The sequence below is a fragment of the Drosophila santomea genome, chromosome 2R (genome assembly GCF_016746245.2).
Source record: "Drosophila santomea strain STO CAGO 1482 chromosome 2R, Prin_Dsan_1.1, whole genome shotgun sequence".
Classification (NCBI taxonomy): domain Eukaryota; kingdom Metazoa; phylum Arthropoda; class Insecta; order Diptera; family Drosophilidae; genus Drosophila; species Drosophila santomea.
Window position 1 is genome coordinate 18,227,372 of NC_053017.2, and position 12,450 is coordinate 18,239,821.

The window sequence follows — 12,450 nt, forward strand, 5'->3', positions numbered from 1 at the left end:
CACGTAATAACTTTTTAAATTGCATGCCAAAACGAATGTAAATTAAGAACTGAGTATACGATTTAATTTCTGACTGTATGTTTTTAGTTGACAAACAGTGTCACCGGCTTAACTCCGCAGCGGCACTCGGGGCCATTATAATAGCCAAGAGCAGGCATTTTGGGAGTCATCACAAACACCGGGCCTAATCAAGGGGGAATTGGTTATGACTTCTGTCTGTCTGCCAGCCTGACTTAACAATCAGCAGACGGCTCGAAATAAACGCTGCTGACAGTAATGCAATTTGATCGGGATGGAACTGGGAATGATGGCTCATCAAAGGCGTTGAGTTACTCTTGTTTAGTTGTTTAGTTGCGATGTTACCCATTTTATTGCCGTCCATTTGGGGGCATAGGTTGCCGGCTCGGCAAAAGTGTTAATGCTGAACGTGCTCAGACAGTGACCACAAATCCTCGCCAGGATAATGGAAATTTATGTGCGTTTAAATAGTGAAAATGTCGCCACATGCCGTTGGTCCCACACGCCAAATAGTTGATGTGTTGTAATTTTCCTGCAATGTTGTCCGTTTCTCTATTGAGCACAAATTGCAACCGAGCGTAAGCCATGATGCCCCCAAGCTGTAGGACCTGAGCAAATGCAAATGGAAATATGTGTGGGGCTGCATAAATTAGGTCAGCAGTTATTAAATGCATTTTATTCATAAGCTTAAAGCCCCGCACACGCTTTTCCAGACAAATTAAATTTCTGGCCGTCGAGGATTGTCACTCGACTGAAACTTTTGCATATCAAAGCAAAGCTGGGGCTTCCGGTCCTTCGTCTGCCTTCTGCTCTCTGGTCATAAATATTTGATGAGCTACTGCATTCCTCCTGGCATTCGTTGGCCATTCCGTAGATAAAATACCTGTGACCGTCGACAAGAAGGGTACATTCAGCAATCGTGTAATAGATTAGCATGCTGTATACTGTGTTGTGCTCCGTTTATTTATAGCTGGACACCGGGTTGGATATGAATTCCTAAGCTCTAAAGTGTTTAATTCCTGATGTGAATGTGCAAAAATATTTAATATAAAGCTCGGATGCATAAAGCTGGTCAAGCGTGTGAGCAATAAACTTTGAATGGTTTTCTGCTGTGGAATCTCATGAGTGTTTGGGAACATGACCCATTCAATTTACTGGCAACTGAAGTCCACTCCCAGCCAGCACTCTAATTGCCTGTCAGAATCACTAGACGGATATGGAACTCTGCCCTGCTAATCCGTAAGCGTACTGGCCATTTATTCCGATTGTAGCTGCAATTAAAGTGACTTGTTTTAACACATCCTTTCTGCAAGTGCTCGGTGGGCGTATCCTTTGTTACCACCAACTAACTACTAATTGCGGCCGTGTGGGGTGAAGTTTCTACGGTATACGCTTTGTTCATCGGTTGCACAAGCTGTTTGCCTTTTTGATTAGAAGTTGTTGCGTACTGGGTACTGCGTACTGCGGCTGTGGAATGGCCTGCAAGTTCTTATTACGTATACGCCGCATTGGCCCAGCTGTGCAAGCAATGGGAAAACATTAAAGTTGATGGGAAAATAATGTAAAATGCAAGCAACTATTTATGATGCATGCCAGTTGGGTAGCTGAATATCATTTCCAACAGCAAAGAATTTTCTTCGCTCGGTGTTTGTTGTATTTTTCTTTACGTTTCCTATCCCTTTTGCACTCAAAAAATATTGATTAGCTTGCTGGCTGCTCTCGGGCAGATTTTGCCATTGATTTGAATTTAAAATGAAGGCCACATCGAATTTAATATATATTCAAATATGAGCAGCAGACCAAACTGGAGCAGGCACTCAATTCGACATCCACCCCATTCAATTGGCCCTTCGTTTCGTGGCGATGTAAATAAAACAAAAAGTCAAAATTGTAAATACTCGACCAGCGTAGTCGAGTCTAATTAGAAACGAATTTACGGCGCATTAATGTCTCATTAAATATTTCATTTGATTTGCCTTTGCTGGCGTTGTGTTATTAAAATTCAATTTCGAATGTTTACCATCTATTTCCGTCTGCGTTTGCATAAATTTCCAGCGGCCCAGCAGCAGCAGCTTTGCAATGACAAAGAGCACACTTTGTTTGGGTATATTTTTAAATAAATAAATTTGTTTCGTCCATTAAGGGAAAGGAGTCCCCGGCACATGAGTCCACAAGTCCATGAGCTTCGGCTCAAGCTTAGGCCAAGATTTATGGCCTAAGCCGGCGTCGCATGTGCTGAGAGCCTAGGTAAGCCCTAGAACATTTCAATTTCTTTGCCGCGTTTTTAATATCCAGCCGGAAATTGCAGACACTTAGTGCTCCATCCCTCAAGTCAAAAGATCCCTTTCCCCTTCCCCTTCCCCTTCCTAATCAAAAGCGTAACTCCATTGCGGTTTTGATGATTGCCGCAAATATTTCATGTCTGTCTAATACCCGAAATTCATTGTCAGCTGCCGCTGATGTGGAACTAAATGTGTGCCGTTTTTAAGGAGGTAAATGCCAGGAAGCCACATATGCGAGTCCATTTGGCAGAGAGACACAGAGAGCTTTCCACAAATTTCGCACACGATTTATACACGAATGCGAAGCATCGCTTTTCCCTAACCACAAATCCTGTGAGTACGTCCTGGGTGGCGAAAACTCTGGGGATTTGCACATCAAACATTTCCATCGATGTAAAATCTGTTTGTCATTTTTGATGGCCAGCCAAATGCTTGGATGAATCTGTGGCAGTTCGAGGACCACTTTAACCATGACTGCCGCATTCGCCGCCGTTTATCATTGAGTGGAATTTCATGGCTGACACGCTGATTGCTGGGCCTGATCAAAGTTAATCACTTGTGTGGAAACTGGTCAGAGATTTGATTCGATTTTGATTGCCTGTCGTGGGAAAATGAAGTTGGGGAATACGCACTGGAGTGCCGGGGAATTCGGTTGAGTTTATACGAATTGATTCGATTCCTAGATATAAAGTTGCCTATTATTTCCATGACCTATGAAAGGACTTTCATGAGAGCTTCACTCATAGTCATGGCAACCAAATTATTAGGTATTACATGGGAGTACAGATCGTAGTCACACCAAAATTACACTTTTATTTAACACATATTTTTAACCCCAAGCTTAGTTGCCAGACATTGTTTCCTGTGTGGTGTATATATCTGAAGGGCTTTGCATATTCTAATAGCTGGGAAATTATTCCCTCGACAGTTGCAAAACTCGTTCTGCAACTCGGAGAAAACAAAGCAAGCCAACAAAAATCATCAAAAATCTGCAACAAATTTCACAAATTAAAAGTCTCGGGGCCAAGGGGAAAAGCAAAGGGAAAGTGGAGGGAAAGGGATGGGCAGGAAAACGGGGGTGGAAAAAGTGGGTCATGAGTAGCAAAGCGACTCCCCGGAGGACGGCTATTTGCACCCCTCGCCAGCTTGGATTTATTTATACCCGCTTTTCCTTTTAGACGCTCACTTTCATTGCATTTTAAATTGCAAATGCCAGCCCACAATGGGTTGCACCATCAAGGCGACACCAATAAGAATAATTACGGGCACTAAGTGCAACAATTGTTTGGAAATTTAATTAGCAGTTTTAAATAATTCACTGCGCGGTTCGCCGACTGTATCAGCGTTTAATTCGGGCGCACATCGTATTGATGGAACATTAATTGGCTGCCAAAGGTGGACAGCACAGCCGGTGGAAACAGAGTGCCTACGAACTTGGTAACAACCTAATTATATTCCCCCCATTGTTGTTTGGCGCAAGTTCGCCAGCAGTTTTCATCACACACTTTGCGGTTACTGAGTGACCAATAAGTTTTTCCTCTGCTGGCAGTTTTCTTTTGTTATGTCCAACAAATTTGCTTGTCAAAAGCAGGAAAACTTTCGCAGCATACAGAGAGGAGTCCTCTTTTCTTCGCTTCATAGACACAACAGGAGCCGGAACTTCTTATCGCTGGATAATAACACAATGTCTCCACTGTGCAGCAGCGTGCAGCACTTCTCAGGTGGAGTTTGTTTGAAAAGAACACACACTTTTGTGTTCGTTGTGTACACAAATATATATAATTCAATGTAAGCAGGCAAGCGCAAAACTCAAAACACCGTAGGGATGTTGCCATTCCCACAGCCATTTCATGTCCATGCACGAGCAGTCACCACTGTACGGGTAGTCGAGGATTCGGCATGCAGAAGCTGAGAAGCGGAGGAGCAGCTGCTGGCTCGACAATGGGCAATCGGCAAAGTCAATGCCGCAAGCCGGAAGTTGGCATTTGCCAGAGGCAATACTCTTCTATAGGGGTACTGCCATTTTCACAGCAGGCTTGTAAGTAATTGCAATTCCCTGATGAATGCATAGCATACTTCTCCATTGCATGTCATTATTACGTATACGCCAAGGGGGCGCAGCTGTCCAAGTTGTGAAAAAGTTATTTTATAGATGGGAAAGAGAAACTAGAAACTGATGATCGTGGATTTATATTGTTAGTCCTGCATAAGTAAGCTGAAGAGCATTGCCAACTTGATTCCCTCGCTCCCTGACCCTCTCATAGTTTCCTTTCCTCCCACTTGACTGAATCCTGGCTTGGCATTTGATGGAGAAATGGGACAAGAGACAGACGTGCAATGGCAATGGCAAACACTTTGTCAAAAGTGCAGGGCGCATAAATCAAACTGCAGGCCACTCATTGCCGCCCCACAGTCCCACCTCCTTGGCAGCCTGACACTTGATTTGAATTGCTGAGCAGATCTCAAATAGAATTTCAGTGGTTTAGTGGCCTGTGGTTAACCCATTAAGATGCATGACTCGAAATAAGCTGGCTGTGGCCTATAAATCACGGACCGCTTTCTAAACTTTTGGCTCTAACCCAATGAAATCCCTTAAGGCCTCTTCCCATTTCAATTAGTTTCATGAATCTCTCTCTCTTTCTCGGAATCCAAACAACAACTTGCTTACCTTGACCAGGGTGTTGCAAGTTTTTCGATTTCATAAATCTCTTTGGGCCCCAGTCCATACAAAAAATACAAAAAAAAAAGAGGGAAAAAAAACAAACGAGGCGAACTTCGAATGACTATGTCCTTTTTCAAAGGCAAGGCGCCACGAAACTTTTTTGGAACGACAGCTGCACAAACAAAACGGAGAGAGCCACCCACATGCAATCGAAGGACATCGAAAAGGATGTGCTGGTGTGTTAAAATTTCACCCATATGCAAGCTAGCCCATAGTTAATTATGCACTTGGCTGGCATAATTGTTTGATGGACAGTTGGGGAATTGGGTTTGGATACGGGGGAAACGGAAAGTGGAAAATGGGATACGGGATACGGGAAAACGGGAAAATAATGCAAGCTGGTTAAGTGCTAAATTAGCGGCTGCCAACTGCCAGCAGTTTCGCAACTCGAATTGCGTCGCACTCGAAACAGTTTGCATTCAAATTGAAATTCAAATTCAAATTTTGGCCCTAAGCCAGTAACGCGGCGGTAGTCGACTTGACGGCTGATTAGGTTTATTATTCGTCGCTTTTTGGGGAAATCCATTTTAAGCTGGCTTCCAGGATCCAGGCAGTTCCTGGGACACCCTAATTAGTATGCATGTCACAGCCTGTGTGGAAGCGACAGATGTGACGGGGCATTCAATGTTTTCGCACAACAAACAAAACCCAAAGAGGTGGAAACGGAGATACTACGAATACTTTGGGCCTCTTTACGACACTTTAAAGAGGATTGAGCCGAGTAGTTACTTTTTAATGAACACCAATAACGCTGTGCAACAATGAATTCCAAATGCCATTTTCTGCAAATAATTGCCTGCGATTATTACCCATTAAGCTACTGCAGATTTCATTTCACTCATCCATTGTTTGTTCAGTTGCTGACTTAAAGATGACAGAGGTCCCCTCATCTAAGCCCCCTTTATACTGCATTTATTTTCCTATTTGAGTGTAATTTCGCGTTAACATTGTCACGTTTTTCGCCCAAATCGAACGTTTAAGACGCGACAGCAAGGCAAACAAGGACGCGGCCCACACGGCGTATGTGTAATGTGTTAAAAATGACGGCGTTCTCGCGCGTCTGCCGCCAGGGATTAGTGGCAAGTGACTGAAAGGATATGCGGGCATATGTCCTTGAAACTAAAGGACCAGCCCTGAGCTACGAAACCGAACCTGAAACTTTTTCGGCCTGTTGGGGGGCGAAAGGGCGAATAGCAATCTTACTTAACACAAAATATATTGTGGCAGCGCCATTTTCAATGGCACCGAGGGCTGTTCAAACAGTTTTCGAAAGTGGTTTTGGATGGGTGCTCAAACTGATGGCGTTACCCACTCGGCAGACGCTTAGATTAATGTTTGCCTGGCAGACACAAAGGATATTTGATAAATGATCCCGGCCATAATGTTTTCCTTCATCTAGCCGCTCAACATGTGTAAGTACATCTATACGAGTCGAGGCGTATGAGTGTCCTTTTTACGGCCACTATATAGAGATCAGCCTTTAAGTGCTCAAGAATCTTGAGGCAGCTCAATTGACAAACAGTTAAATGTTAGTAAGTCTGATACCTATAAATGTTTACTCTGGCTTTGAGCTCTCAAAACACTTTGTTTCTTAATTGAAGAATTCTGATTAAACAGCGTTTTATCTTTAAAATTATCTAGCTAGTTTTTTCAACATCTAGTATTTTCCTATTTTTTGGAACAACTTCTTGTGGATGAAAATATTTTTCGTAACACGTTGATGGAATCGAATGTGGCAGACCGTGGTAGAAAAAACTTGAAATTGATTGAATATTGGATTGCGAAATAATGCATTGCAGAATGCATTGTGCAAAATTGCATTCCAATGCTAAAGAAATTTAAACGAAAAAGTTCCATGCTAGAAACTTGAGCTATGCCAGCAAAGTTATGTTATGTGGGAATAGTTGCCAAACTTGGCTGGGGAAACTTCGACTTGGAGCAGCCACTTAAAGTTATTTGTTTTCATTTTCCGGCTTGCGAACACACACCCGAAATTAATTGCTATTGCCGTGAAAGTAATTGGCATTGGCAATGCAGGTGTCCATGTCCATGTCCATGTCCATGTGCATGTCCTGACCACAGGCCGCATGTCCTGGCAAATCGGGCGGCACGCACATGCCCTTCGCTCGGTGTCAAAGTGCCTGGCTAAACAAACGACAGGCCCAGCAGGCCAGGAAGGCTGGGTATAGTTTAAATGTCCTGTGTTCGAGTGGCCGGCCAGCCCCCATCCGCACTCAACTGTCATAACAGACCACACAAAACGTCATATTAAAGTAATTAAGTGGCATAACAACTTTGGGCCATGCATGGACGGGCGGGTCTTCAGTTTCCCTTATTGCCTTATTGACTCATTAGCCCGGTTTTGAGCGTCATTAGCCAGGACATTGCGCTGCCATGATGCCCATGAGGAATTTAATAAAAACATCCCACTGTGTGGGTTCCGAATTTGCATGGTAATGGCTGGGGACAAATTCTGACGGCCCGAGATTGTACGCATAATCTTATCGAATGATTTAATTCTGCGGGTTTTTTGCCCAGTTTCTGGCGCTGGCATGATGTCCTTTTGTGATGATTATCTGGACCCTGGGACCCTTGGCAGTGAAGGCCTCCTCTTGGTTATCTACCAGAGCATGGGCAAATGAGCAGCAAGGAGCTGCCACTAAATATTCGAGTTCAGTTTAGGGCTTTTGTAAGGCCAATTACTTTCATTTCGCCTCGCCATGGTAATCGTTTGGTTGACTACCAGTTAAGAGACTCTGATGGGCATCCTCTGCGAGTGGATTCCTCGCGTTCCAATTCACAATTACCTTTAGATGTATATCAATGATAGTCGAGCACTCTTCAGAGCTTCCGATTTTTATTAAAAAATTTTTTCTTTTCATTCGGCTCGATTTTTTTTCAACACACTGTGACAAAATGTGTTTACAAAAAAAGAAGGAAACCTTTTTCATTCTAATATTTTTTTTACATTACATTACTTGCTGCTCTCTTGCAATTTTGCATATTCAATTCATTCCCATTTACTGCACTTATCCATTTGACATTTGTTAACATAAAGAATAAAATTTGTAGTTCGACAAATACTGCACTTTTATTTACTTATTCATATGCATATTTGATGATTGTTTCATGGTAACATTGCCAAATGCCAGGGGCTCTTATGCATTTGGTTTTTTTAAAGCAAAATGTTTGTACGTAACATGTGTATGCTTAACAAATTCCTTGCTCTATATAGATACGAATTGGTTTTCTCTGGCGACTTTTGCATTTCCGAATAATTTATCGAACTTTCGACCTTTCTGGTGTACGTAAACAGCTTTTGACATTCGTCAAAGAGTCGCATGCACTGCGGTTCCGAGTTGTTAGCGCCACCCAGTTGATTGTGCAAAGGCCACTTAACGAGTGCATCGCTGCACTGCCTCCTCTTTGAATTTTTTCACACTGCCAGGATCCAGGATTCAGGATCCAGGAACTCGCATTGCACAACTCGGTTGCAAAAAGCCAGCAGAGAATCCTGGCAGCTCGTCAGCCGGCTTATCATTTAAATGGCTACTGCCGTTTGTATCCTATAAAGCCGGTGCTACGAACCAGGACCAAAAGCACGTTTTATTTAATCGCCAGGTTGGCTTTAAAGCATTTAAGGCATTCGAAAAGCTCCTTATTTCGTAGCTTAGTTCCCCGCAAATGGTTGCTGCTAATGGCTGAGTATTATCGAATATTTGCACAACTAATGCTGACCAGGAATCCGGTGTGCTTTGTTGAGCACCAAGTTATGAAGGTTCGATGAGAGGATTAGGCCTTTAATCCAGTGCAATGGGCTTGGGGGATACCCTGGATTTCACACCGCATTTTTGCCTCATCTATGGGGTACCTAAAAAGGTTGGCTTAAGACGAAGTTTGCTGCAAAAGAAGGCCGGGTGTTTAAGGGACGGCAAAGTCAACAGTTTTTAAAACCGCAAATGGGCAGGGCAGGAAAATTCGCCCATGAATGAAAGTGAATGGAGGCCATAAAAAGGCCAAAAGAAGTCGCCCGGAGAGTATCAATAAAGGCCGTGTAAGCCGCCAGCCAAAGCAAACGAAGGCGAAAGGTCAATGTAAAAAGTGCCAGGGCACAATAAAAAGAAACAGACGCCGCAGCCACCAAAAAGAGAAATACATATATAAATACAGCAAAAATGGAAGGAAAACTGCGGGAAAACTGAAGAAAAGCTGAAGGCGCAAAGGCCAACGATGCGTGCACATAAAACAGCGACGCCAATACGCACAAAAATACATTGTAGATTGCTTGTAAATATATATTTATAACTATAAAGTGGGCGGATTGGAAATAAAGGTTTCAACCAAACGATGCCCTTTGCTTTAGGAACTCACTATTAGTGCTTTGATGATATAAGCTTAAGAGAAGCGCAGGTATTTCTTGGAAGTCCATTCAGAGTTTGTGTCCTAATACTAAGAAATGTAATTTAATGTTCAACAAAAGCAACGTGAATTGAACAAAATGAAAGCGTTTTCACTACAAATTCAAACTACCCTCCAGATGTGAGGCCAACTGGGCATTTGCAATTTTTGAGACAGCTCGTAAAAGTCCGCGGGTAACTCAAAAGTATCCGGAAGGATATCGCGACCGCGGCTGGGCATTTGAATATAAACGCAAACACAACGCGTCAGTCGTAAACTTAAAGCTATTTATTTAATTCTTTAAAGCCAGCCATTTGCGTTAGGAGCGGCGTAGAAAAATCGCCAGAAGCGCCGCAGTCGAGGGAATTGAGAGAGACAAAAGGAGACATTGTTTTACCAGGGAATCAATTACATCCCCAGTGCGCCCAAGGAACTCATCTTCCCATTGCCTCGTCCTTTTTCTTCAGTCCTGCGCCTCTATCGACTCGCAGCGCACTGGCTGCAAGCGATTTTTTTGATTAGCTTCCGCCCACACTGAATTCTGGCGGGGATGTCGAAGGAAGCCAACATTCGACGGGCATGGGCATGGGCACTAGTGCACGGCGGGCAGCAAAGGGCGGAGCAGGTAATAAAATAATAAAATGTTGTTTTGATTTTTGCCTTCCTTCCCCCGGATTCCCTTGAACATTGCTTCAAGTACGATGACGTACACGTGCCCAAAATAAGCAACAGCTTGCTAACAGCATTTGGCAGCGGGTATATCAAACTTAACAGGATAACTAACCTAAAAAAAATATCGACTATCAGATACCCGTTACTAAGCAAGGGAAGTGATTAATATTACTTTACAAGGGCGGAATCTGGAATACCAATATAATTGAAATCGTTTTAAACAAAAATAATCTAACTAGCCAAAATAAACAATAAATTCAACACGTGAGTATAGGGTATTTGCCCGCCTGTAGATACAATGATCAGTTCGTATTTCGATGATTCGCGTGTTATGGCAACCAGACGGTGGAAAAGCAAGAAGCACATCAAACAGCATGCCCATGTATGCTGCTCAGCTCCTGGCGTCAGCGAATCCAATGCGATGCCTCTCCATGTCGAACTCAGTATAGTATTTGCCCAAAAACACGTCCCCCAGAATCCACAGAGGTCCACTGGGCGATGGCAGGTCGACGGCAATGAAGGCAGAGGAGCAGATCCTTCGATCCTGGTAGATATCGCGAAAGACGTACTCATGGGACTCCAGGAAGAATGTGCGTCCACCCAGTGTAAAGGTGATCTTGGGCAGCGACGAAATGCTCTCGCACGGAACCAGAAACTGTCCAAAGGACGAGGGAGTTCCGCCAATGGATTCGTTGATGAGTATAGCCTGGTCATAGGGCAATGCCAGGAAAGAGGTGCCCGTGTCGATGATCACTTCGCAGCCCTGCTGGCACAACTCAAGATTCCGGATAACTGCCGAATCCATTTTCACCTGCCAATAGGCTCGATGGCTCACCTGGACGTACGTAAAGTTGCCCGTATAGTAATGCGGATTGGATCCGCCAAAGAAGATGGCACCACCCTCCTTTTCGCCATGTCTGCTGAGATAAACACTGAATATGGGTTTCGTGAGCAGTCCCTGCTCCGTCATGGCATAAAATGGCGGCTTGATGCGCTGCATGGAGATGCTGCGATAGCCCAGTCCAAAGATGCCATCGAATTTGGCTGCCAGGAAGATGGGACCCGGCATTTCGGTAGCCTCCGCGAAGGTTTGATCCTGTATCTCCAGGCCAGCCACGCGTACGGTGTCCGTGGAAAGGAAGCCAAACAGACTGCCACTGCCATAGTGGATGGAAAAGCGGTCACCCCTCACCTGGTGACTGGTCGACCTCTTGGCAAAGTAGCGATTGTGCACCCGACAGGCCACCATTCTGGAGGCACACGTGGCGGATGGCACCCAGAGATTCGAGGAACCCGTGTCGAATATCACCTTGAAGCTCTGCGGCGGCGTCCCGATGGTGATGGGGCCAAAGTACTGGGCGTCCAGGTAATTGCTCAGCGGCGTGCTCTTCACCTCCGAGTTCCACTCACCACGGAACTGGCTCACCTCCTCGGCGTACTTCAAACGCAGCCGGTCCATCCGGATGCCCAACTTCTCGAAGCGATGACGGGCGGAGGGGAAGCGGCGCAGGGGCACGCGGTACAGCTGCAGCGTGCAACTGACCGGAGGTGGAAACTGTACCGGAAGTACGAAGAGCACCGGAAGCAGCGAAACGAGCAGCCACATAATGCTATCAAAAGCAGCCGATAACCAAGTAAAGTTGAAAACCAGGCAAGTGAGTGTCTCAATAAAATATCTAAGCAACACTGAGCGGAAAATGGAAGGCAACCACACGCTTTCTTTGTTGTGTAGTAAATTGTGTTTTAATATTTCAATTCCATATGCCCAGGTTTCGATTACAGATGTGAAGTTAAGACTAACTGTTACCCTTTAGGAAAAACCCTGCGAAGGAGCTAAAATTAATATTCACATTTATAGAATATTGTTGCGAAACAGACAGGCACTTAAACACAATGAAATATATCTCTGCATTGCTTGAGCTTTTCAAATAGGTTTAATGTTACTCGCAAAAAAACTCGATGTACCCAATTCATTGAAATAACCGCCCGGCAGCATAAAAATTTCCATAAAAATGTAATTGGAAATGTGAAACGTCTGTGTGGCAGCAGTTTGGAATCGAGCTCTGATCGAATGTGTTGCTGTTGCTGTTGCTGTTGCTGTTGAGGACGAGGAAAACCTTTTCAATGCAATGTGAAAAGCGTCTGTAGGTGTTGAGTTTCAGTTGAATCGATGTGTGTACTCGACTGAAAGTAAATATAAGTGTGTGCACCGATGACAGGGTCTTCTAATTGTACTTGCTGCCATTCGGGCTAGCTGTTTGATTGCACTTTCATTCGTGCACTGCCATTTGCGTAAATGTGTGTGCTCAATTGCTTGGATGCGAATGTCTGTCAAAATGTTCATATCTCGCATATCGT

At 44.2% G+C, this 12,450-nt stretch overlaps 1 protein-coding gene across 2 annotated transcripts; it reads right to left on the reverse strand.

The window, feature by feature from the left end:
• Nucleotides 1–10,260: 10,260 nt before the first annotated feature.
• LOC120446035 (lysosomal aspartic protease) lies at nucleotides 10,261–11,813 on the reverse strand. Of its 2 annotated transcripts, none has more exons than XM_039626799.1 (2): nucleotides 10,928–11,813; nucleotides 10,261–10,855 (listed from the first exon to the last, which is right to left on the reverse strand). In XM_039626799.1, the coding sequence occupies exons 1-2, from the start codon at nucleotides 11,696–11,698 to the stop codon at nucleotides 10,484–10,486; spliced, it is 1,143 nt and encodes a 380-aa protein (XP_039482733.1). In that variant the 5' UTR covers nucleotides 11,699–11,813; the 3' UTR covers nucleotides 10,261–10,483. The 2 variants fall into 2 exon arrangements, with proteins under 2 accessions (XP_039482733.1, XP_039482732.1); XM_039626798.1 differs by having other exon boundaries at nucleotides 10,261–10,867.
• Between the last annotated feature and the right edge of the window lie 637 nt (nucleotides 11,814–12,450).

Coding starts and splice junctions, on each gene's coding strand:
- LOC120446035 (XM_039626798.1), bottom strand. CDS start 11,698: ATGTGGCTGCTCGTTTCGCTGCTTCCGGTGCTCTTCGTACTTCCGGTA. Junction 10,868..10,927: donor GCAACTTTACGTACGTCCAG/GTGAGCCATCGA, acceptor CGGAATCTTGAG/TTGTGCCAGCAGGGCTGCGA.